Here is a 27,110-nt window from a genome sequence, read left to right as displayed (position 1 = left end):
GACAAAGATAAAGAGATAAAGAGAGAAAGAGAGAAAATTCATGGAACTTTCTTCTTTAACCGTCGATCCATCCAATGGTTCAAACGAAAGGAAAGAAAAAGAAATAAAATTCAACAGCTTTGCTCTGCTCTATTCTGTTCTCTTCTGTACTGTACTGTCTCTCTATCTTTCTTTCTTTCTCATCGAACATCTATTATACTATATATACAACGTTAACGTTTCATCCTAAATCCCTACGGACGAGAGAACGCGAAAACGTGTGGTGCCAAGTCTCATACCTTTTGCAATTTTAACGCGATAATTTATAATCCTTATGTGCTTTAAACTCGCGGTTACGAGAAGAACCCGCGGTTAATCTTAAATATTTCCTTACAAGTAGGATTCTTGGATTATTCCAATATTTAAGATCGCTGACCTTCGTCTAATTCTTCAGTGTTTTCTCACTTGATAAGTAATGTAAGAAATAATTTATTGATGGAATTCAATTTGGAAGGTAAAACCGGAGGACAAATATAAGTTGGTAGTTACATATTTAATAAACTTTTATAATTTAAAGAATATTTGAGGAGGATCATTTTTGAAAATTAAATAAATTACAGAAAATTGATCGCGTTCATTATTTTGTTCATATTTTTTTATTTTAGTTTTTGAATAAAATTGAATGCGATATAATATTAAAAATATCATAAACCAAATGAAATTGTTTTTCATTTGATATGAACATAATAAATAATTTTTCTTCCCTCCGGGCGAAAAGCGTCAACTTTTCTCCCGCTGTTCAAAACGAAGTTGCCGCTTTCCGCCTACGTCGAGCAGAAAAAATGTATACTCACCATGGACAGTAAATAAGAAAGCCTCAGAGTGGTATATACTAATCTTGACTAGTAAATTGTTAAACAGTGCATATTATATAACATAAATAAGGAAAATGTTATTAGACTAACATATTATTTCTGTTTAAATCGATCGTTTAAAGTGGTTAGCCTTGCGGTCAAACGATTCACATTTCCTTCTCTTTTAGCGATTTCGTTCCTAGAGAATAGAAACTATTTCGGGATGTTTCATCAAGCGTATCGGTCCAGTGGATATTGGATTTGGCGAGAACGAAGTTCCAGCGCGTGCTCGAATATCGTAATTTTTCAAGATGTCGATCGCTAACAATCGATTTTCATCACAAAAGCGATGTGCCCCATTCGAGCAAAATACCAAGCATTCGATATCCGAAAAATAATATTGTATTATCGACCGTTGTCGATGACGATACACACACACATACGTGTTTATATCATCCGTTATACTTCCTGCATGTTCTCGAAAAAAAGAAACGAATAACTTTTTTAAACGTTTTCCGAAGATATAGAAAAACCAAAAAAAAATGTATACATGAAAAACACACGAACAATAAAAGATACGAAAAAGTTAACTTGCGATTTTTCCACAAAATTTTTCTTCCATCCAACCTTTATCGATTTGATTGGTAAAGTTTAATAAGATAATCTAAAATTGTGACTCATCGTTTAAATGTATATATATATGTGTGTGTGTGTATCTTGGTATACGACAAATAATATCAGGCATTGTGTGTAGTATCGACGAAATCGTTTTTCGTTCGGTCGAAAAATTACGTCTCACATCAGTTTTGCTTCGGGACAAAGTTCGAAACGATTTCTTGCTTTCAGATTAATCTACGTTACTCGTTCCCAGTATCGGATAACGATCGTTTAGGTTCAACCTCGTAACCTAAAGCTATAAAGCACAAAAATCGAAAAGCACCAGACAAAAAAAAGTAAAGAAACAAAAATTAGAACACGAGACTATTAAAACCTTCAAATAAAAAAACGTTTTCTTGATACAAGTTCTAGTTATAAAAAAAAAAAGTGGTGTCTATTCTTATATAAAATAGTTAACATTTAATAATCTAACAATTTCACGCGAGAAATTTAATTTTGTTATAAAGTAAGAATTACTTCCAAAATTTAATATAAAATTTACTGTTTACCATAGCATCTACTTCGATAAAAAATAAAAAAGAAGAACATATTATAATAGTTTGTTAGAATGGCCATACAAGTAAATAGAAGTATAACTATCACGTATTCTATGATAATAAAAGAATAAAGTTTTTTTTTCGAATGACTGTATAGAAATAAATAAAAGCACGTAAAACCGATTCGTCGTTTATTGAGTCGATAAACTGTATAGTATCTATATCTTTAATACCTACAAAGAAACCTAAACGTGGAACCATTCGATGAGACCAAGTTTGTAGTAAAAAGTTCGAAAAGCTCAGACCGGATAAGAAACTCAGAAGTTTTTCGAGTCCATCCGAAGAAGCGTGGAATAACAAATCTTTATCTTTTCTTTCCTCTACCTTCTAAACCATCTTCATCTTCTTCTTTTTCTTCTTCTTCAACTTTGTCTTTATTTTACAGCTTTCTGTCCTTTTTCTGACTCTCTTACATAATTTCGTCTAACATCTTGTGCCACGTAAGCGCATAAATTTTCAAAACATCGCCAAGGGATCTGACGTCAGGACCTTTCGCTTGCAAATAAAATACGCTTGAGTTGGACGGACATCGAATCGATTACCCAAAACGATGTCGATCGATCGTTCTTTTTTTCCTTTTTTTTTTTATTTTCTTGACCCAAAAAATATAGCTATACATTTATTTATTTATCAATTTTACGGAACCACTATTCATCGACTTATCTTTCCATTCGGTCGAATTAAAAAAAAAAGGAGAGAAATAGAAGAAGAAGGGTGAGAAATCGAGTGAAAGTACCCTTGAGATAAAAAGTATATCTAGGAGTTATTTATTCCAAACAGGAAGCTAAAATTACAAACTCGTAGGGGTAGAAAAACTCGTAGGAAGTGCGCTTCGTATTTTCCTTTTGACAAATATTAAACTAACATCGTAGTAAGTGAAAAATACACGATTAGAAAAAATAGGATAGTAAAGAAAAGAGAAGTAGGAAGGGGAGGAGGAGGAGTAATCTTTGAATCAAAAGAATACCAAAAAGGATTATCTACTACTACTATGACTAAAAATAAATAATAGAAAGACGAAGAAGAAGAGATTTATATCTTCTAACACACATTCATCCCACATGTATAACACACACGCACACAGAGACAGACAGACAGACAGACAGTATGGATTGCATAGTAGTGACGCAAAGTATGGAACGAATGGACAACAGTAAGTCATAGTGATTCCCTCGAAATGGGTATCTCGCCTAAACTATCCGTATAGACAGTAGGAATGTACCACGAGACTAGTCTAAAGAGATAATATTGCCTCTCGCGTTGCTGAAATATTGGCGGTATTCCAAATGGAAATAGATAAAAAGCCCGAAGGGAATAGTAGCCTACCTCACACAGTCTTTCATTCTCTAACACGACTATCACCATTCTCTCTCAACATTTTTCCAACTACCTTTTACGTTATTCGAGTCGATAGATACATATATACATATATTTTTAGATACATATAGAATCAAGAGACACAGGTAATATCTACGTAACACGTTAAAAATAGTGATTTTCTAATATTGTTACTTCTCATTTATGACGATGATACCCTATACGATATTAAAATACGATGAAAAAAATACTTTCGATGATGTTATGATATCGATTCTTAAATAATTACCATTACTTTGTTTATTATTAAAAAAATTTTTGATCAAGGATCAAAGCATCGTTGTTATCGATGCTTTTGAAAAACGTACATTGAAAAATTACTAAAATAAATTAATACTTGTTACTATTACTTGAATAAATTAATAAAAAATAAAGCTTACCTTTTTATTGAATTTTTCTTCGAGATCACGTTTTTCTTTTTCTATTTCTAGGGTCACTAATTCATTGATTTTTTCATCCGTGAAATCTTCCTTCGATGCTCTTAGGGCGGCTTTTACTCTGGCAGTATGAATTGTCTGTAATCAAAAATATACGTTAGTACGTTAATTTTAATCAAAATTTATATATATATATATATTAGATTTTTATCATTATTCATAATTGTTAGATATTAACCTGTAGTTTTTCTAGTTCTTTTTGAAGATAAAGCATTGTATTGTACATGTGTAAAACGAAAAGATCAAACTGTTCTTCCTTGACGGAAAGTTTCTTTTCGTCAAGATTTATACTAGGAAATAAAATATATAATTCCTCGCTGAATTTCTCTCGAGCTGCTCTAACTTGTTTCCAATAACGTTCGGTAATGTTTCCTTGTTCCAATTCATTTTCAAATTTCTTTTTGACATCGTCGAGATCATCCAACAATTGTTTAACATTTCTTCTAGCTGCAGTTTTAACATGAGCCGGTGCATCGAGTTTTGGATCATCTATCGAATAATACATTTTTTTGAGCGAATCCAAAACTTTGGTAGCATGTTCCTCTGCCTCGTGCAACGCTTGCGTTCTTTTTTCTGTAGCTTCTTTTAATCTAAAATAAATTCTATTGATTAACAAACAAACGATATTCTGTTATTTATTTAATAATAATTTAAAATGATTAAAAATATACCTGTTCCAAATACTGGCAGGTGCGGACGAGTCAATACTTTCTACAACTTTAATTACATCATTATTATAATCCTTTAATGCACATATTGCTGTATTATAAGCAGCAATAGCTTTCGCTGCTGTTTGACCACAAGATTTTTCCAACTCGACAAGACTTTCTGGCATCAATTCTTTTGGAACTTCTTTAGATGGCGGTGTTGGCTTTTCGGTAACTGTATAGTAATAAGTAAATAGTTCAATTAATTATATTAATCAATTAATTGAAATAAGTTAATAATTAAGTAAATGAAATGAAGAATACAATAACATAATCAATAAAAAATAAAAATAAAAAAAAGCATACCGCCTTGAATATGTTCCTGTTTTTCTTTAGTTTCTTTGCTTACGCGAATTTCGGCAAAAGGTTCTTTAGCAGGTGGTTCCTTCTTGTTTACCAGTTCTACAAAAGCTGGTTTTGGTGCTATAGTATATATAGGAATTTGTTAAGTGTTAGTAAATCAAGTTTACGATACAAATAGCATAATAATTTTTTTACGACTAAAAATACTTTATGCGATACAATGTAGTAAAATGGGTAATATGAAAGATTGGTTGTGTAAATTAATTTATTACTGATATAGGGTCTTAAGCTCACGTTTATACTCTTCAAACTTCATGCAATCTAAGGAATTTTTATTAATCTGACCTGGTTCTTCTTTTTCCGATGAGCCTTTGTAGAAAACGGAAGTTATGTTTGATATTCTAAAAAAAAAAAATGTATGAATATTATAATATGAGTTATAAGTTATTAAATTTAAGAAAGACATTTGTCGGCTTACTTCTGCTTCAGAGCATCTAAACGTGTGAGGATTAATTCCAAGTAATTGGAGTCCTCTTGAAAGATGATCCGTATTGTTTTGTCCGTTCCTGGTATCCATCCTTCTAATGTTGCTCGAAACTCTGGATTACTCTTCGCAAAAGCCAAAACACCTATGGTCCCGATAGTTAAGGCTCCTAAAGTAACCAACGTACCGGAACTTTTGCTCTTCTCACTTCCATCAAAAACAGATGTATAAACTTTATGTTGTAACTGAATAAAAATATATATCTCAAATCAGAATTGAATATAAACATATATTTGTAGCCATGCATTTTCTTGTAATTTTAATTAATAATTATTATACAAATTACTCATATAACATCTCATATGTAAAATAAAGATGTAATACGTCTATGTTTTAATTTCAGCATGCATAAAGTTTAAATACCTTCTTTTGGAATCGGTTGAGTACTTATGTCCAGAAAGTCTGGACGTAAGTCTGACATCTTTGCAAAACCTAGAAAAAAAGCTATATAATTATAATATGTTCTTTGATATTATATATCAATGAGAAAAGTATCTTCTTTTCTTCTGTTTTATGTCACTTTGATAAAAGCATTGAACTTACTTGAAACAAGATAACGAAATTAAACTTTTTATCTACGAATGGTAATCTGTTTGAAACATAACCTAACCTATGTATACAAAATGCTCTACATATTAATTGAATTACACGATTAAATAAAATGACATCAAAACAATGAAATAAAACGTAAGAAGAATTTATAGAAGAATTTCAATTAAAAAATGTTAAACAATTGTGACAGATTCTAACCAAACGTATATTTAAGAACTGTCATAACAAAAAATGAAAATCTTACCTTCCCTCCGGTTCACATTTGACACGAGTACGCGTTTCGTAGTACCTGGCAGTTAGATATAACCTAGAGCAGGCGTGTTTTTTTACCTGAAAGGTCAAGCGTACCAGTCAATGTTCTCGAAATTATGTAAGATTCCTAATTTTAAGCCATCTTGTCCCACGAGGCACGCAACCTTGATCTTATTCTCAAGAATAATCACTGACAACTCGCGTAATTGCTTTCCTTCACAATTTCGAAACAATGTGCATAAAATCTTTATGCTTTCCATCTTCGAAAAAGCGAACAAATTTGAGAAAAAAATAAAGAAAATTTCAATAGAAAATCAAGGAGTTGGGAAACGTTGTTTTTCGATCATACTCTTTCTCTCTCTCTCTCCATCTCTCTCTTTCTTTACCTATTCCCCTCATTCCTTCTGTCTCCATCTTTATCTTAACCACAAAAATCAAACTCTTACTCGATTGTTGTCAAATAAAGAAATCGTACGACAAGAAGACAATTTTTTTTGTAGCACTAACACTTTACATACCCCATTAAGACCGTTGCACGAAAATTTGAGTCCAATTCGAAACATCTTTTTCGGGTTGGCCGGTCAGGCAGCCGAAGGAAAAGAGGGAGCAACGGTACAAAACAGCTGGTCACCGAACGGAACTACGCGAAGAAAGATGTTGCGCGTTATTAGCGCTGCGGTTCGAGGTACGATTTATTAAAGATATTTCTTTCTTCATCGATAATATTTACTTTCATAACGATTTTCTCTTATACGTTATTGTTCTTAAGCATTACTTCAAACACCTACACTGTTTTCTAGATCAATATTTTTTCAATTTATTTTAGACTACTTTTTAGGTTAAGTTTATGAACGGACCGGAACGGTCCGAATGATCACATAACACATTCTTAACAGAAGGAACGATTCACTCGTATATTGTCTGTTTCTTTCTATCTCTTGTCTTTAATTTTTGTTTTCTTTTTCTTCTATTTTTAAATTTCATTCGAACGTCTTATTTTTCAATTATAATTTTATGTAAATTTTATATTATAAATTGTTATTTGTTTTTTATATTGTAGGTATCGTGTCACATGTCAATGTAAATAATGTTGGAACCCTTGTGTTCAAAGAATATCCAAAACTTATTACAAATGTTACTCAAATTCGAGGCTTCTCCCTTTTATCTACACAGTCATGGCTAAATAGAGATAGGATAAACGATAAATCATTAATTGGGTATATGATAAATATCTTTTAAATTAAAATCTTAACGCTAAATAATTTTTAAACAATTATGTTGTAAGATAATAATTTTTACAGTGCTGTAACACCGTATGGAAATATTTTATCATCCGTGCAAGATACAACAATTACACCAAAAAGGACTGTAATCAAGTTTTCTGCGAGGAAAGGAAAGAGAAAAACTGTCAAAACAGTTGTCAAACGGTTTTACAGGCTAAATTGGTAAAAAAATTAATTTACAAATCGTCTAAAAAATATATACTTTTAAGATATTATTTATTGATGTTTTATGTTGATCGAATAACACAGTTTTAAGTAAAATTATGTTTAATGATATTTATTTTCATAGGGGTATATGGATACGAAGATATTGTGCGCATAACAAACATATGTGGAGAAAAACAGAAGGGAGAAAACGTAGATTACGTCAACATATTTTCACTAATTCTACACAGTCCTGGTTACTGGATACAATGGTAACAAAATATTGGAGACGACCATCATTTTATGTTGACGATCCCTATAATCCGTATCATCAAAGAGAAGAATTTGCATATACACGAAGAAAGCCTTTTGATTAAATTGTTTACTCTAAACTTACTTAATATTAGATGAATTTTAATTTATTCCATTCTATATAAAATATTGTAGAGAATATCTTACCCAAAAAAACAAAACTAACATGAAAGAAAATCATCAAGTTATTTCTGTATTTAAAGAAAATATCAGATTTTTCAAAAAAAAAAAAAAAAGAAAAATTCCAAATATCAAAGATCTTATTTAAAAAAGAATTTCTTTATCAGCGCGAGATGGCGTTAGTAGGAAAAGTCCAATCCAATTTGTGAACTCTTACACTCTACCCAATTTTATAAGATTTTTCTAAATTTTTGATTGGTCGCTTTTAATTAATACAATTCAATTATTTAATGCCTACTTTGATGGCATAAAAATTTAATAAAATTTCAAATATATAATAGAATATTATATCTCATTCCTAAAAATAAAAGACGCGAGAAAAATCAGATTCTTGAAGAAACAAAAATATGAATAAATGTTTCAACTTATGAAAAGTGTATTCTTTAGATGACGTAATTGTAAAAGACAAGTAGACCATAGAATATAAATGAGTATACTATTTAAAAAGAATAATAAAAGTAGTAAAAAGAAAAACAATAGGTCATTATCGTTAAATCAAGAAATTCTCGGAACATCCGTTAGAGGGACTTAAAACACAGCGTTACGCATTCTTCAGTCACCATCAGTCTCTCAAGACGAATGTATCGATCATTTATTATTACCATAATCGTACTTTTTTTTTCTATTACATTTATCATAAAGCTGCTGTTCGAGATTAGTTATCTTAACACACCGATTGAGAAGTCTTGATTTATCAGGAAAGTTAAACGATAATAATAAAAGATAAAATTAAAATAATATTCTGAAAATAGACAAAAATGCCTTATCGTGGAAGGTTCCGATTACTTGGCAGAACTTTTCTGCTTTGGAGAAGTTCTTGCAACAGCGAGAAAGCAAAAGTCAATACGCATTTCATTGCAAATATTACCGCTGGTAGAAACTTCTCAGTGAATACTGCGCTCGATATGAGGTGAGTTAAATACACCCGGTCTCAGGGACGTAATCATTCAAGGGTTCTTGCATAAAAAATTACTTATGATTTTTTATTTACAAAAAAAATTTTCTGTTTTTTTAAAGTAAACAGATATTACGTCATTTTATGCCATTTATTAATCGATTTTTAATCATGAAAGATCTATACTTAAGTATTTACTATAAGGTTAAATTGAAATTGACGTCATCGGTCATTTGATTCGATATTCGAACGTTTCTGTATCTATTTATTTCTTTTTTTCGTACGTCTTCCTTACGATCTGTTCATTTGGTATTCTGCCAATTTTTTGTAACATATTTTTCAGACCATTTGTACCATTTTCTTCTGCAACATTAATCTTTCTATTATTTTCATTCATATTAATTGACTACATACATTAACTTTATATCAATATTTTTTCAAACGACTATTGAATACTTTGTCATTAAAAATAAACTTGAAATTAAATCAACAAGTTATTCGAAGTATAACAAGTGACAATAAAAAAAAAAATAGAATAAATTAGATGAGAAACGATTTCAAGTGTTTTTTGTTTTCCAATTAAATGTAAAATATTGTTTAAGAAAGTAAAATTTTAGAACGTGTACAAATATCCGTATGTAAATGTCATACATCATAATAAAAAAGCAACCGTAAAAAGAAACATGATATATAGATTTGAAAGTTATGTTCATAAAATTTACTAGTAAAACATGTTTGTGCGTAGTATCACCAAATATGTTTCCTAGTTTAAAAGATAAAAACAACATTGGAGAGTTCGAAACCGGTTTTAACAGCTCAAATTGTTTTTTTATTTGATTAATTTGGGTCATAGATTAAACACATGTTTAAAAAAATTGGATGATTATTTTGTTATTATAATTATTATTATTATTGTTATATTTCTCTTTTCGTTTTTTTTTTTTTCATAATTATTTATCATTAAATACTTCAGTCGATAATTTGATTGTAAGTAACGATTTACAATCTACATATTTACGTAAAAACTTTGACCACATGCAATATCAGAAAAGGTAATTGCCGGTATGATTATAATAATCATATTCCTCTATTATGGTCGAAATGTAGATATAACAGGGACTGTCAACATGACATAATCATAAATTTGTTTTACAAAAATTATTCGTTTGACCTTGACAATTATGTAATCTTTCTATTGATTTTTTTTTATAGACAATTTCGCAAATTATATGAAATGCCGATAACATTTATTCGATGTGTATTACGTTCAAACGACAATTTATTATCTCATAAATTTGTAAATGTCTATTAAAAAATTGATACAAGTGTTCGCGAAAAAAATCGTTTAAAATATCGAAAAAAATTTTTAATAATAAATATTTTCTTCTTATCATTGTTGACAACGAATGTGTTTTGGAAACGTATATAAATAAAATACACCTGTGGTTTTAACAATGACCTAATTTTTGAAATGTTGAGGTTAGTTGCGTGTCAATGCAACCATTTATCAAAAGATAGATATAACTTTTGTGGTTTCAATTTTACTAGCTTCGTCCCTGTAGAAACACTGCCACATGTAATTAACATATTTATATTTGCGTGCATATTTGTTAGTATCTATGAATTTGATCAATTTTTTGTATTAAAATAATATATAAATAATTTTTCAAAATTTATAATCAATTTAATGTATCACTTATATGTAGAAAAGAAATATTACTAGATGATAAAAAACATAAATTTAGAAAAAATCGATTAGTCCTTAAGATTAAGTACGATGTCAATTATTTTCTACACTTTTTAATGCATATCTACACAAATATATTTTGTAACGATAAATACAAATTCATTCGCTGTATATAATTGAAATTATTTAAAGAATATTAATTAAAATTTTTCCATAAAAAAAAAATAAATTAATTCTAATAACAATTTATTAAAATGTATCCAGATTTCAAATTATCATTCTAGATTCGTACAATTCACAAATAAAAATGGCGGACCCCAGCACTTGGGTGTTCAACTTAAAGAACGTGGAGATATCATAGCTGTGTCTGCAGTGGATTCTAGAATTCCAAATTCGTTAAAAAAATTCCTCGAAGGTGGTGACGATCTTCTAAAAAAAGCTAAAAGGTAATTAGATTGTATTTTTTATTATTTATCAAAATGCATCTTTTTATTTTAAATTAGTGATCAATGATATTATCGACGATCGATAATAAACAAGGTCAACCATAATCTCCATTAATAAATTTTTATGAATTCACAATAAAATAAAAAACAAATAAGATTATTTCAATATCCATGAAATGTTGTTGATCCTTTTCTAATAAAAAAAAAATTTTTTTTATAAATATTTACAAATTTTTATATGACAACAAAATTATTTATACAAGATCTTTAAATTAATAATTGAATTTTATACATTATAAATTTCAAATAATCTTTAAAGAAAATGGAAACAATAAGAAGATTAAGGAGATAAAGATAAGGCTAATAGCACTTATTGTAATATAATAAATGTGGAATTTATAATACGAGATAATTTATATAAGCGATCATAGAACTCCATATAGAAAAAAATAATGATCAATGATTTAATAGTCTTATTATCGTCTTATTTTTTTTCTTTGAAAATAGATATTGATATAAATAGAAAATCGTTCTCACAGTTTAAAAATTTGTTTTGCCAGGGAAGACGATATCGATTTAAAGGCGGCCGTAGAGAGGTTGGTGGATTGCACGAAATTTAAATCCCGCTCATTTTGGATTTAAACATTCCTATTATTTCTGATTCTATTTTGTTATGTTTTTTTTTTCTTTTTCATTATTGAGAGACAATTAAATATCACAAGTGTCTAAACAATTTGTAATTATAATTGTCCCGACTTTGACCATGTTTACTCGTTGTTTTCTCTTTTCTTCTTACAATTAAAGGAAAAATAAAAGTAAAAGAAAAAGAGAAAGAAAATCTGAATTCTCTCTTATCAAATATCACATAAATTCACTATCATTATATCCTTATCACATCGTTTGGCTAACAACGAGATTTCAATCTTAAACAAACAACACATGTTTCGTATTACCACAGATTGCAACAGTATACACTGTATGGCTATGTTTGAAAGTGCAAAATACAATACCTTTCGCATTACCTTTTTTCTAATGCCTTTTCGTGCGTGACAACAATACTTACTTACTTTTTTTATTTATATTTTTCAGTCTTGAGAGTTTCTCTGTATGCTGCCATGTTAGAAATTAGTATGCAATTTGTTAATTCACATCGCCATTTCTATAAAAAACAGTATTTTTTCTATTTAAACATATATACATGCATACATATATTTGTATACATTTATGTAAATAATATTTATATGTATGTAATTGTGCTATAATATTTAAACAGGATTGTAGCTGAAGGACGTAGCATAACACCGGCCGAAGATGTCAATTTTTTGGCACCAATTACACGCATGGACAAATTAGCATGCATTGGTTTAAATTACAGCGGACATTGTGAAGAACAAGGTGTACCCACACCAGAAAGTCCAGTAGTTTTCAGCAAATTTCCTAGTAACATCGTAGGACCAACTGACAATGTTATTTTACCTTCAATATCAGAGGTATGTATATTTATTAATTAATTAAAATAATTTTGCCCATATTTATGTTTATACATTTAAAGAAATCTACATTACCGACGTGTTTATTTGATTTATTTGAACCTTTTCATGTAATATGTTAAATAAGTTTTATTCGAATACATCAAAAACTATTTATGCTCAAATGAGATTGATGATTAACGAATTACAGTTCAAAGATCAGGTAACCCAAGTTTGTATTATCAATGACATTTAGACTCATTTTTTTAATCTACAAATAAATATTTATTTCTTGAAAGATGTTTGTTGAAAAATTAACATTTTCAATTTTATCCTTTTACCTATATAACTTTTAAATATACGGAATTCGTGAATTGCAAATTGTAAAAATATTTTTAGCCAATATGATTACATAATCGGTGTTTAACACGTTGTTATACTTGTTATCTATATAATGTCTTGTTCGAATTCGTTGACTTTGTTTGAGAAATAAAAAAAAAATAAAAATATTGTCTCGTAAATAAAATTAATGGAAGTGAAAATTCAATTGAATTAAAATCCTATTTGCAAAATAAATTAAACCAAAATATAATTTTACAATTAAAAGAATTAACTATATATATGCAATGATAATAATTTTTTTAATTTTTAAATCTTGTTAATTTAGAAAGTCGATTGGGAAGCCGAACTAGCTATAGTAATTGGTAAAAGATGCAAATCTATCAGCGATAAGGAAGCAGAGGATTGTATTTTTGGATTTACAATTGCTCAAGATATAACAGCAAGAGATTGGCAAAAATCAAAACGCAATGGTGGGCAATTTTTACTTGGAAAAGCGATGGATACATTCTGTCCGTTAGGACCTGCCGTCGTGACGAAGGAATCAATATGTGATATTAATAATTTAACAGTTAAAACTTGGGTAAATGGTGATCTTAAACAAAATGGAAATACCAGCGAGCTTATTTTCAAACCTCACGAAATTGTTGCTTACATATCACAGTTAGTATTAATAATTTTATTTTATTTATTTCATTATTAAAATGAAAGTGTTTAAAAAGAAGAAAAATACATTATATTTTTACTTTTAGATTTATGACTTTGTTACCTGGAGATGTAATACTCACTGGTACTCCAGCGGGTGTAGGATTCACGAGAAAGCCACCAGAGTTCTTGAAAGTATGCTGAAATAAATTTCTTATTAATAAATAAATAATATTTTATTTTTTTGAAACATTAACAATTCTTTTCTTTTTCACAGCGAGGAGACGTTTTGGAAACAGAAATTGGTAATCTTGGACGTTTGAGAAACAAAGTTTTGTGATCGTCAAAACATACATATTAATGAAGAATACAAAGATATTGTTTTTATTATAAAATGATAAAAAAATTTATTTTCTTGATTTATTTCCAAATTGAACACGGATTCTATAACCGTGAATCAATGTTGACTTGTCATAAACATGTGGAATTGTTTATTGTGACAGAATTTTTTAAATGCAAGCATTGCCACGCTACTTAAAAAGAAATAATATATCATATATTATATCATATATTATATATATATATTAATTATTTTTAAAAAGAAAAAAATATTAATTTAGGCAAACCAAGAATATCGTGCGGAACCTGTGTCTTTAAAATATAATGTATAATCATTTTATTTCGCTATTTTTATAAGCACCATGCATTTCACGTACTTGTATAATAAAGAAAGACTGTTTCTAAAGAATCAATTTTATCTAGTTTTCTTTTTTTAATAACTGAGTTTATAATTAACACGGAAAAAATTATTACTGAATTTATATGTAAAATTATCATTAAGGATACTTTTATAAAAAAAAATAAAATAAATGATATCTTACGAGTATTATTACCTATTGTCGGTAAATTCATTTCCTACTATAATGGTCAAATGTTTGCTCGTAATTCTTGTCAGATAACACTACTAGTATTGTTGATAAAAAATAATATTTAATTTATAAAAAATCATTCAAATCTGGCACGCATGTGGTCTAATAGAACGAATGAAATATTAACGAACAAATTATTACTATTATTATTTTACTCAAGTATCACAAAACCAAAAACGTTGATATATATATATATATTACAAAGTAGCCATTTCTAAATTTACTAATGAAATTTGACTCTTCACATAATTAAATTTTGTTAGGTCCTTTCGTAGATCGACAAAGAGGGTAAGGGAAAAAAGGGACAGAAGGTCATGATGAAGTTGGAAGATCATGAAAAGTCGATCTACCTTGAAAGCAACCCCCTCGAAAAATAGTTCTTTGGGGAATATTTCTCGAGCCTCCTGTTGTCCTCGACAATGGATTGTTCAGTAGTACCTAATTCGTAACAATGGTTCTAGTAGCCATATATTAATAGTCGTCGCACGTTAGATATATATATATATATATACATGTAGTAAATGATAGAGCAGGATGGGTATTGTTGCGTAGGTCGGAAGGGCCGATATCGAACATTTCAAGTTCCGTATCACATTTCTACAACTTGCTCGTTTACCAAAGGACAGATGTCACACTCGATTTTCTCAATGATAAATGGATGAATCTTCAAAGATCCATCTCGTATTCATGTATCAAATAATGATTTAGATGTCTTTAGTATACGTAGAGTATGAAATGAATTTTATACAAGTATGAAACGTGAGTAATTTTTAAACTGATGTTATCAAAAATTCGTGTAAAATCTGTTACACAAACAATTCAAATACTGAATAATGAACCAAACTATTCATAAATTAACAAGTAATTCACTTTGTCTATATATATCTCTATAATTTACAATAAAAAAATATTTTAGAACTTTTAATTAAGAAAATGAAATAATTATATGACAGTTAGATAATATTACTTTACATATAAATATATAAATAATGAATTATCTTAATTACAAGCATATATTGGGTTGGCAACAAAATCATTGCTGATTTTAAAAAGCCATCTATCGATAAAATCCGCAATTACTTAATTGCCAATCCAATATTTTAATATTTACGATTTAATTAAAAAAAAGATAAAATAAAATCACAAATTCTCATTCTCTTGTATTTATTTCTCATAGTACACGATCATTTAACCGTCTCCGTTTCGTTGAATAGATATTCGAAGAAAATAATTATTGTCGTCCCGTAATTACGTCGATACTTCCTAAGTGGCAGGATAGAACACGATGGACGGGAAAGATTTCTTAATATTCAATTATTCTCACGCGAGGTATATATATATATACTCCAGGTGTACTTAAAAATACATACATAAACACAAACTATACGTATACATAAGAAAAATAGTATAGAGTATATAAGACTCGTGGGATCAGTTGAATCAGTGATTTCTACCTTAGCTACCTACTTGAATGGTGCATAATGTAAAAGAAAATGGAGGGTGGAGTGGTAAAAGAATAAGGTAAAGGGTGTGTTTCTCTACTTACAACATACACGAGCTTTTTGCTATGGTTCATTCGGTTGGTTTCGTAGTGACCATAATTAGGGAGGCGCGTAACAAACGGGGCAACTATTATTCCACGATGGTATAATGACCGCGTGCCAACGGGATGTTTGCCTTCAATTTGGTGAGCTTATCGTCGCCGTTATCGGCCGATTTATTGAGCCAAGCCCGGAGAAACGGCCTGCTCTAGGAAAAACATACGCCTCGTGCCACGCATGAATTCATCGGGATTATCAAGGGGTGATCTTATCTGGTCCTCCATTAAGAAACATCGTGACTTTACCAACCTCCCACTCTAAACTTTTTCTTCTTTTTTTTTTGATTCATCATTCTAATTTCATACCAAATGTCCAAATAAGTCTAAACTTCCTTACATTTATGTATATTATTTTCATTTTGACCTTTATAACCGTCTCATTTTCAGTTTTATTTCTATGATATAAACTTGATTACATTATAATGAAGATTTTTAATTTTCTTAGTAATATAATCATTCTTATTTAGTATTCGTTTTATTACATATTATATACAGATAAATAATGAGAACAAAATTCTTATCAATTTATTGAGAAATTTTTTATTATTTTTTTAATATCTTTAAATCATTTTTATCTTATTCATTTTCTTGTGTTTTTTTTTTCATTAAACATATCTAATGGAACAAATGTATATTCAATCTAATCAAATTTACACATATACACGAACACATAAAAAATTAAATTAAATAGCTTATAAACATTTACGAGCAAATTATAATGATTGTAATATCTAATTGTAAGATTAAATATATACGAATATAATTCACTAAAGCTATTATTTTCTGTTTAACGTATACAATTTACCTAACATATATATATATATATTGTATTCTATGTATTACATATGAGTTTCTCTCATGCATGGTTGTATACTATAAGAGAGAACAATAACGATGGTGTGTTCTGGTGAAGCGACGGAAGCGACGGCTCACGCGGCACGACTAGACCTGTCCACAATACCAACGACAATGGACGCAAACTACGGTCAATAAAGGCCGACCTTATGACTATGTCACGACGGAAGCTCCTTCCGTCGACCTGTAATTCGATTTTCAAAAGGACACCTAACGATTACACTGAAATTGATTATTCGGATTAATCCCGATGACATCAGTTAGAACAAACGTGATTAATGTTGATGAAGAAAAGTTAAGACAATGATTCTAATAATTTTCTTTTTTACAAAGAAATAAATAATCCATGTTTTTCAATATTTAATTATAGTAATTTTTAAATAAAATAAGTAAATTTGATCCTTATTGTAACATTTAAAATAAAGATTGTGTGTGTATGTGTGTCAAAGTTAAATAAATTTCAAATAATTTACAATACAAAATTGAAATAATATTATAATATACAAATAATTATTTTCGTAATATTATAATAGACTTATCTGTAAAACAAAATGAAGTTCTTTTTATATAAAAAAAAAAGCAGTGTGTTAATATAAATGAACATGTTGTAATTTTGATAACAACTGTTTTTTCTTGATGTTTCACGTGTTATTATGGATATATCTTTCAAATCATCTTGAAAAGGCAAATGAACGTGTAAAGGTAAAAAATATGGCGGACTGCTAATTCTTCATGGAAGCTAACGAAGCTGAGCTACCTATCCGAGAAACACGCAGGAAAGGTTGTACTAATGGCGTTTCGATTAGCCACGATGCGAATCGAATGCCTTAGGCTAGACATCGTTGCACCTGCCACCCGATCGGGTTCCTTCTCCTTTTTGAAATCCACTTTTGCAGCTGGACGATTTCGATCTTCCCCTGATTACTGAAGTTATTAGTCGTTGATGTCCTTCCGTGACTGATAGTCTTAGTAATTTTCCTGTAATTTGTAAACTTAAGATCTACTTTGATATATTTTTTTATTCACCTCGGGTAATTTATACAATGATTGTTTGATTGAATACAGAAAAGGGTTACTTTTTAAAAATCTTTTTTTTAAAGTTAAACGATTGATTTAGAGATCAACGTGACAGCATATATTACTAATAGTCCATTGTATTTTTTATCAAAGGATTTCTAAGATACGCATTGATTTATTTACCCATTGTAATTGTTGTTGTTGATCTATGCTAGAATTTTTTTTTGGCCAAACATCCTTAGGATTTTAAGAAGTTAAAAGTTTTATAGAAAAGAATCTATTAGAATTTTATAAACGATCTCGTTTAGCTTTATTGTCGCGAACCTAGGTTTCTTATGTTAGAATATATCTGACAAAATCTTAGGATTTTAAGAAGTTAAAAGTTTTATAGAAAAAAATCTATTAGAGTTTTATAAACGATCTCATTTAGCTTTGTTGTCGCGAACCTGGGTTTATGTTAGGATATATCTGACAAAAGCACGGAACTTTACAAGATTTTTAAAAGCAACTATATACCTAAATGAGTCGTTCAAGAAAGAAGCGTGAAAAACCGGGCACGACTAAGGAAACGATACCAGTTTCGGAACTATGAAAAATAGAGTAAATGATCGAGCTGGGTTCACAGCGGGTGGTGGTAGGTATATACTATCTGCTATTGGCAGGGGTTTTCAAAATATTCTGAATATTTAAATCATTCTTTAGAATCGTGTAAAGATAGTTTTTTTTTTTTTTTAGCAATCGTCAATATCAGCAGATCCATTTAAAATAAACTTATCGATTTATCGTTAACATTAGTTATTTCAATTATTTTATTCCTAGAATTCAATTCATACAATCGAATGGGCTAACAGATCGAAATCTTTTCAAAACTTTTCAAGATAATAAATAATCTCTAAACTTATTTAGAAACGATCTGTACATTTGTATATAATAGGGTCGAATCTTTACTTCATCCACAGTTTGAAAACCCCTGCCCTTCTAGAACATCCTGAACGACAATGTCAAGAGTCAATGGTACCCTGTTATTCGGGACATTATGGGACATCGTTCATCACGTTTCACGACAGGGGAGCTAGGGGCGTCCGTATGTTCTTGCCAATTCTCTGGAAACCATCAAACTCGTGGCTCACAACTACCTTCTCAAACGATGAATTACACTTTAAATCAGTATAGAAACTAGTCGATATCTAACGAGTTTCGTTACGGTATTCTGATTTCAAATATACAAGGGATGACTTAGCGATAACAATGCTTTCAATTTCATTTCTTTTTGAATATTCTTTAACGTTTTATATAAACGTTACAAGATGAAATTAAGTATTATCCAGATGGTTTTATCGAAAAACATGAATCTATTCCAACTATCTATTATTAATAGTTCTTAAACGACAAGAAAGTTAATTAACACTGTAAAAAGTGAAAAATATTGACGATAAAAACTGCTGATAAGTACTTTAAACAGATCTCGTCCAATTTTTGTCCTTATCCGATGAAAATCTTGTCCTTGCGAGCGCGAGGATGAGGAATCACGGGAAAAAATCAGTATTCCAAGAAGGAGATTGTCTTCTTACCTTCTTTTGATGGTGACGATGGTGAATGCAAGAGAATGAGATAGAGATAGAGAGAAAGTAACGGTATACGCAAAAAAAACTGACAGATTTACGGTAAGCTACTGTTACTCGGAGACCAATCTCAATTCTTAAAGAAGTAGAAGAAAAGAGATGGTGGTTGATTTTTCTTTTTGTTTTATTTTCTTACGTGGATCTTCGTTTGTTGATCTAAAGTTCAAAAATGGCGGTTGAATAATGAGACAAGGGATTGGCGACTGTTCCTACCAATAGAATACATTTGCTTTTCTCTTGCTTTCCTTCTCTCTCGTTTTCACTCATTTTCCCTCTCATTCTATCTTCTTTTTATTAACTTTCTTTTTCTACGTATCTTCTCATTTTATCAATTTCTTTTTTCTCATTCTTTTCCATATATCCCACTTTTTTTTCTTCTCTCTTTTCTCACCTGAAACACATCCTTCGGGACACCTGCAGTTCACGGTGTTCGCAGTAAACCGTTACGGTCATCGGACAGAGATTCCATCTAATAAAGACATAATTCTAGCAGATAGAATCTTACCATTTTCTCTTCTTCTTCTTCTTTACTTTTCTTTTCCTTTCCTTACCTTTCTTTTCCTCTTTCCTTTCATTTCCTTTACTTTACACTCCTTCGTGAGTGAGTGAATGCGTGAGTGCATGTATGTTAACGCAAGCATCTTCCAAGGATCTTTTTACGAGCGACCTATCTTCCTGTCTAATTCCAAAACAGATCGAGTGTCGTGTTTTCGAATATATATGATCTCATGGTCAACATCGTTCCCCGGAAAGAACAGAGAAAGAAGCTGTTTCTTACTCTCGCTATATCTCGTTAATTCGACTAAAATCGTTTACATTATATACAAAGTCTCTCGCGTACTAATGACCTTTTTGAATTCTATTCGAGTTACTTCTTTCTCAGATCCACTAAAGATTTTTATCTTCGGTTTTTGTTAATCCAAAAACTCGATTTTAAACCCGTCTGTATATGTCGTGGAATCACGTCGTTCATTTTTATGGGGTGGACGTTGTTGACGCTTCGCAAAATACATGAATATAATAAATATATAACTTATAATAAATCGGTTGACATTTGCACGGTTTCAAATACATATGTAATATAAATTATTATATTTTTCTTAAAAATCTTAAAAAATATATCAAAACTTTACAAAAAATATCCTAAAAAAATTGATTTATGTTAATGTACCAACCACGAATAAAATGTTTATTAAAAATTATCATCAATTTAAGGAAGATTATTCTGATCTGTAAAATAAAATAAAATCGGTTGACAAAATCAGATCAATTGCATGATTTCACGATAAAATCACCTTTGCGTGTATTCAGTACAGGGAACGGGGTTGTGTTTGGTATGGTAAGCTAGAAAAGATAGGAATGTCGAAAGGGGACAATCCGGTAGCGCGTTTACTTTTAATCGTTGGCGAAAATGGTCTCGTGTCTCGGACGCACAGTGCCGTAGTAAAGAGTGAGTGCCTCGGGAGGCAAAACAAGTTGCTGCTGCTCTTCGTCCGCCACCATTCGCCATTCCAATCGACGGCAAAATGGCCGGCCATTCACTGCTATAACAACAACTTGATGAAACGATTAAAAGCTTTACGAGCATGTATATAACTTCTCTTTTTCTCTTTCTCTCTCTTTCTTCTCTCTCTCTCTCTTGTTCGAGAACAGTTCTAGATGACTGTTGTTATCACGAAATGTATCATACGTGTGTAGTATATGCGTGTATATATATATGTATATGTATATAGGTAGGAGACGATTTCAAACGCAAAAATTTTCCCAATTCGCATGTATGAGCGAGCACTGGCTCATGGGAGCTCTCAGTCAACGGTAAAAGGGAGACATATCCCACGGGATGTTAGTTTCCCTTCCTCTACGTTAAGGCCATTCCCTCAACGATAAATCCAGTCCGAGCAACGTTAACCGCGATTTTCCAAACTCTCACCGTCCGAAATTTGCCAACTTGATCGGTCGTCTTCTTACACGTGTGTATACACTTACAAATACATGTTTCTGACTCTTCGATTATGATCCTTTTATATTCCTTCTCTCTTACTTTGTTATTTTATTTGTTTTTTGATGTTGACAATTTTACAGAGACGAAAATAATATTTATTTATTATATTTAAAACTATCTTGTTATATTGTATAAATTTCAGTAATTATTAGGATATTTTGGAAAATTTAGACGAATACTTTGGATGGCGCCATTTTTAGAAACATTATGCTTCGAGAAATGAAAGATAAATGGCCAAAGATTGGTGGGGGTAGTCACGTTGATCGTATTCATCTGGTAGTAGAGTAAAAGTGTAAAACACGGTTTTGCTCGTAAACAAATTCGTTGTTCATTAGAAACTTCATCGAACGAACACTCGATGGATCATCAAAAGAAGCAAGAATCTCTTTAACGATGCCACCACCATTTTCACGGTAATTTTCAAGCATCTTTGACGATCTATCTATAAGAGTGTATAGGCGTGAAAGAGGATTGGACGAATTATAGCAGGCAATGAATGTAAGACTGAAAGAGAGAGAGAGAGAGGGAGAGAGAAATAGATAAAGAGAAGAAAAACGGTCGCGATAAATAAAGTCTAAGCCCATTCAAGTAAGTGGTTATGTTTTTAACACGTGCTAGAGCCTAACAGCTCTCTGTGCCCTCTTCCTCCTCCTCCTCCACCATTTCTTCTTCATCCTACTCTCTACGCGCGTTAACATCATCGTACTCGTAAAGCCCGAGCACACGAACGCGTTCGTCCACCGGCGCCATTATCGCGAAACCAGGACCGTACTTATTAAACCGAGTACCCTATCATGTCCAAATAATCGATTTCATAATCTCCCTTATTTTAATAATAATACTTTTTATCTTTAAGAGAGTGTATTATTTTTACCAACGACAATTAACAAAATTTCTTTAATAGATAAATTACAATTAATTAAATAAATATAAGATTAATAATAACATTGTATAAAGATAAGGTAATGCTCGAAATATATACTTCAAAGAAGATATAATTTTTTACAAAATGTTCGATATAACCAATTCTAACTTCAATTATTCCCCCCCCCCCAAAAAGATGTCGTCATTATTTATTTTTCTTTACAATTTGATCATAATCCGTAATTTACTTTATCGTTCAATTTTCCAAGAACATTTCTAAAGTAAGGAACAAATTACGATAAGTTACAAGCCCGACCGATCCCCCACCCACCACTTTAGTTGTTGCATCCCTGTGACTAAGGATAGGAGGAAGGACGGTGTCTTCGCAGGAGTGTAGACTTTTACGCGTGTGTGGGAGGAGGTTTAAAAAGATAGAAAGAGAAAGAGAGTCGAGAAAAACTGTGAAAGAAAGAGAGTCGAGAGGCTTCTCTCGTCGAGATGGGAGATGCGCCGACATAACCGATAAATAACAACGGCAACGAGCCTGTCAGACCCTTGTTAAAGCATCGCGCGCACGCTCACGCGCCTCTAACAGCGAACGTGTACTCGCTCTTCTCTTACTCGCTCACGCATTAGAATACGCTTTAACATACAGACACACACATACACATACACATATACTAACACCACCAACTATATACTATCTTTTGCTTTTACGCGAGTAGAAGAAGCTACATAGAGTTGCGATACCATCCAAGATTTTCAACTTCTTCTTCTTCTTCTGTATGTACATTTGTCTGATTAAAAAAATATACACAGAAAGAAAGAGAGAGAGAGAGAGAGAGAGAGAGAGATTATGATAGTTAAAATGTTAGATTTTACGTCAGAAAGAAAGAGAGAGAATGAGAAGAAATGCCTGTGTTTGTATGTGTCTCTTGTAACACTTCTTTTATATGTGTGAGAAGAACAAAAAAAAAACAGTGAAAGAATGATAGTTAGAATGTTAGATTTCAAGTTAGAAAGAGAGAAGAAATATGTGTGAACCTTTTGACCCTCCCCTCTCTTCCTCCTTCTTCTCCCCTAAGGGTTCTGTGTTAGTAACGTATATTATAATTGTCCTCTCACGAGTATTATAATTATGCTGCTAATTAATTACAAACATATGATCGATAGTTAGTACGGTGCTTGTAAAACTCCGACGATTATTTTATCGAGATATTTTATGTTATTTATTATATTTTGAATTTGATTAATGTAATTTGATATGAGAGAAATAAATACTTTACGTACATCCAAGAATGGAAAGATTTGAACGAATCGATATAATTTAAACGATTAAAATAAAAGTTTTGTGTATTTTTTTTTCATATTCTATCTTATAAACATGTAAATTATTATTATCGTCGTCATTATTACGTTAAACATGTGTATATGCACTTATATTATGTTTTTTTTTTATAATTAATCGTTGCGTAAACGTTTTATAGATTTTATTTCTTTTTTTTAAGTGACCGATTGAGTTTATCGGAATCGAGTATTTTATTTAATCATATTTATAATATAGGTATTATTTTTGTTTTGCGAACATATAAATATTTATAAAAAGAAATATGAAAACAAAAAAAACATTCTTTCTTATCTTTTTTTGCTCCTTCTTCTTCTTCATTTAATAAATTTTTTAATCAATTTAATAATATCGATCAACGAAAATGTAAAAAGTTATCAAGTGTAACAAGTCGAACCATTTTGAATCATACGAGAAATGACTTTTGAGTTTCGTTCTTTCCATTCCCAGTTTAAGTTCCTGCTTGTCTTTTAAAGTGAAAGCGTAGGATGGACCACCTTAGGCCAGATGCTAGTTGTTTGAGGGATGCCGATACCATTTCTGTGTTAATCTAAATCGAGCTCAGGATATGAACACAGATGGAGTGTTAAAAGTCGCACTTAGCCAGTTCCGACATAAATATGTTCGCATTCGTTTATTGGTCTATAACTTATATTTTTCATTTATTACTTTAACCTGTTTACAAACGATTTTCGGATCGATTTGCGTTGAAAGTATTTCTTACTTAAGAACGTAAACGATTTCCGTTTCAATCTATTTACGATCGAATATATTCTTGAAATTTCTATCTTCTAATCTCGAAAATTATCTTTTAGTTAATAATTAATTAAATCTTTGTCAATATTTAATATATAATCTTTTCATTAACGTACAAATAATAATTTTACAATTATCGTATAAGGAAGTTATTGAAAAAATACTTGGTGGCTATTTTTTTCTTGAATAAATTTCATGTTTAAATTGAAACACTTATCAAATAAAAAAAAATGAAATTGCGAATTTTTTTTATACGGTGTATACCTTTTCCTTTTTTTGTTTACAGTAAAAAATTGAGACTTAGGAATGACTAAAATAATTAAAAATAAAATTTCTTACATTCAACTCTTTATGTTTAAGGGTTCGTTCTGAGATAAGAGTTACCAAAAAAAAAAAAAAAAATGAAAAAAAAAATGGAAATAGAGAAGAGAAGAAACAGTCACGGATTTGTGTGTCATCTCGTTCGAGAAACGAGTCTAAAAAAGAAAGAAGAAAAAAAAAAGTAATAAAATAAGAGAAAGAAAAAAATATAACATGGCAGATGCAACGAGAGAAAACTCGCTCTTGAAAATCGATCTTTCCTCTTTCATAAAAACTTCAAGACGAGAATAAAGCTTAGCCGATAAGCATTTTTCTAAAAACACGAATGAAATGATCTTTACCCGTAGAATCGTGAAAAGGAAAAAAAGTCTGCTTCGAATTAGTCGCCATGGCGCGTGCCTACATCTTGAAAACTCTCGTTAAAAGACGAAGATTAATCTACGAGTTGAAGATTTATTCTCACTTCTTTTTGTGTCTGACCCATCTTTCTCGTTATTTCCACAAATTTTTCTTATTCGACTAAAAATACGAACAATTTATATATATATATATGTACATTTTCTCTAGCTAATAAAGAATTATTAGTTACAAATATTAACACGAAAAAGTATTGTTCGATCGTTAATAAATAAATTAATTTTACATTTATTTTTTATATAAAAAATTTAATAATAATTAATAACATTTAATAATATAATTAATAAATAAAATTAATTAAAATGTTTTTTTATATACATAATTTAATAATAATTAATAATATTTAATAATATAGTTACTAAATAATTTATTTTTACATTAATTATTATAATTAAATAATTACGCGGGATGGGTTGAAAAGTTTTGAGTCTAACATAAAAATTAGTTTTGCATCAATCAAACCCACACTTATGAATTAATTACTAGTATTAATTATTGATCGTTAAATAAAAAAAAAAATATCTATTTAATTTACAAACTTACCGATTTATCGATTGATCTAATTTCTCGTATCTACTTTCTTTTTTATTTATTTATTTTTTTTTAAATAACGATCGAAGGATTAATAATAAAAAAAGAAACGAAATATTCCATAGAGTCTTTCCAGAGGTTTTTTTTTTCCTCCTCATATTTATCTTACTATCCTTTTAATATTATCTTCGAAGGTTAACACCTGGCCATGTGTAGTATACCGTAAGGGTGTAGTATATCGGTTTCAGAAGCGTCGGATAGGGGCTGCCAACACCCCTTGCAATAATATTTCCCCGACACCAAGACGATGTTTGTAGAGTAAACTAAAGTGTCGCGAGATTATCCAGTCGTCTCTTTTCTGCCCTTCGCACCCTTCTTTTCGCTTTTTATTGCTATGAAAATTGTCCCCTCCCTTTCCCCCCGAGTGTTCCTCCCTCCGTGTAACGCGTTAGATCATCGCGAGATTCTTTATCATCGATGCTTTTTTTCGATCTCATTTAATAAAAGGAGAATATTTCTTTTTGTCCAATAATGTTTCCTTACACATAACACACACACATACATACAATGTAGTATAATGTATAAAAGTAGTATAATAGGTGTGTATGAAAAAATATATACGTTAGTGGGTTGAAAAGTTTTAAGCCTAACATAGAAAACAATTTTATTATTTGATATGATATTTTAACCATATTCAACTCATGGTCGTATTTAGTATACTTATAGTATATTTGTGTTAAGTTGTATTAATTAAGTTAATTAATAACTAAAATGTCATAAGTGAAGAAAACAAAATATATTAAATAAAAAAAAATATTAAATAATATATTAAATTAAAAAAAATTAAATAGAACAATTTTCAATTTAAATATTAAATATTATAAATGTCAATGTTATATTTTTTTATTTCTATCAAATATGTTGCAGATGCATTTTAAAGTGTTGTATAATTTTTTTTTATTAAATTTATATTCTTTGTATTATTTTGGAAAAATGAGTTTTTATTCATCTGTGTCTTTACGTATATTTTTACAATGAAAGAAAAAACATATATATATATATATACGCAGTATCAAATTCAGTACCATCCTTACACGATCAAATCTTCTTTCGTCATGGAGAGATCCAGTTTCTGTAAATTTATTCACCGGTGCACGAATTACAGTGTTCGTAAAAGAACCGGATTTTTGAAATCATCTTGACAATCTACTCGTGGCTTCACTAAATTTCAT

At 30.1% G+C, this 27,110-nt stretch overlaps 3 protein-coding genes across 5 annotated transcripts in view; 2 read left to right on the top strand and 1 right to left on the bottom strand.

The window, feature by feature from the left end:
* Nucleotides 1–6,874, bottom strand: part of Mitofilin (inner membrane mitochondrial protein mitofilin) — a 48,484-nt gene extending 41,610 nt beyond the window's left edge. Inside the window, exons 1-9 of one of the 2 annotated variants that reach the window (XM_015330873.2) lie at nt 6,738–6,874; nt 6,212–6,297; nt 5,779–5,847; nt 5,350–5,562; nt 5,217–5,272; nt 4,875–4,991; nt 4,533–4,743; nt 4,040–4,451; nt 3,805–3,939 (exon numbers count right to left, since the gene is read on the bottom strand). In XM_015330873.2, coding sequence (XP_015186359.1) covers nt 3,805–3,939; nt 4,040–4,451; nt 4,533–4,743; nt 4,875–4,991; nt 5,217–5,272; nt 5,350–5,562; nt 5,779–5,847; nt 6,212–6,297; nt 6,738–6,782 — 1,344 coding nt within the window. In that variant the 5' untranslated portion in view covers nt 6,783–6,874. The remainder of the gene's footprint in view (nt 1–3,804; nt 3,940–4,039; nt 4,452–4,532; nt 4,744–4,874; nt 4,992–5,216; nt 5,273–5,349; nt 5,563–5,778; nt 5,848–6,211; nt 6,298–6,737) is intronic. The other variant, XM_015330884.2, reaches the window with a different exon arrangement.
* Nucleotides 6,772–8,135, top strand: mRpL35 (mitochondrial ribosomal protein L35). Its single transcript, XM_015330895.2, has 4 exons — nt 6,772–6,904; nt 7,280–7,436; nt 7,521–7,664; nt 7,792–8,135. The coding sequence occupies exons 1-4, from the start codon at nt 6,874–6,876 to the stop codon at nt 8,021–8,023; spliced, it is 564 nt and encodes a 187-aa protein (XP_015186381.1). The 5' UTR covers nt 6,772–6,873; the 3' UTR covers nt 8,024–8,135.
* A 523-nt stretch (nt 8,136–8,658) lies between these two features.
* On the top strand, nt 8,659–14,367 carry LOC107071666 (oxaloacetate tautomerase FAHD2A, mitochondrial). Of its 2 annotated transcripts, XM_015330853.2 has the most exons (7): nt 8,670–9,048; nt 11,005–11,166; nt 11,727–11,762; nt 12,440–12,656; nt 13,303–13,637; nt 13,727–13,814; nt 13,897–14,367. In XM_015330853.2, exons 1-7 carry the CDS (start codon nt 8,897–8,899, stop codon nt 13,957–13,959), a joined length of 1,053 nt encoding a protein of 350 aa, XP_015186339.1. In that variant the 5' UTR covers nt 8,670–8,896; the 3' UTR covers nt 13,960–14,367. The 2 variants fall into 2 exon arrangements, with proteins under 2 accessions (XP_015186347.1, XP_015186339.1); XM_015330861.2 differs by lacking the exon at nt 11,727–11,762 and having other exon boundaries at nt 8,659–9,048.
* The last annotated feature ends 12,743 nt before the right edge of the window (nt 14,368–27,110 follow it).

Source organism: Polistes dominula, unplaced genomic scaffold (assembly GCF_049000335.1).
Source record: "Polistes dominula isolate Pdom_NZ unplaced genomic scaffold, Pdom_raw_medaka contig_15, whole genome shotgun sequence".
NCBI lineage: Eukaryota > Metazoa > Arthropoda > Insecta > Hymenoptera > Vespidae > Polistes > Polistes dominula.
Note: the sequence above shows the minus strand (reverse complement) of the source record. Positions and strands in the feature narration are given on the sequence as shown.

Coding starts and splice junctions, on each gene's coding strand:
- mRpL35 (XM_015330895.2), top strand. CDS start 6,874: ATGTTGCGCGTTATTAGCGCTGCGGTTCGAG. Junction 7,437..7,520: donor AACGATAAATCATTAATTGG/GTATATGATAAA, acceptor TAATTTTTACAG/TGCTGTAACACCGTATGGAA. Junction 7,665..7,791: donor CGGTTTTACAGGCTAAATTG/GTAAAAAAATTA, acceptor TTATTTTCATAG/GGGTATATGGATACGAAGAT.
- LOC107071666 (XM_015330853.2), top strand. CDS start 8,897: ATGCCTTATCGTGGAAGGTTCCGATTACTTGGCAGAACTTTTCTGCTT. Junction 11,763..12,439: donor TTAAAGGCGGCCGTAGAGAG/GTTGGTGGATTG, acceptor ATATTTAAACAG/GATTGTAGCTGAAGGACGTA. Junction 12,657..13,302: donor TTTTACCTTCAATATCAGAG/GTATGTATATTT, acceptor TTGTTAATTTAG/AAAGTCGATTGGGAAGCCGA.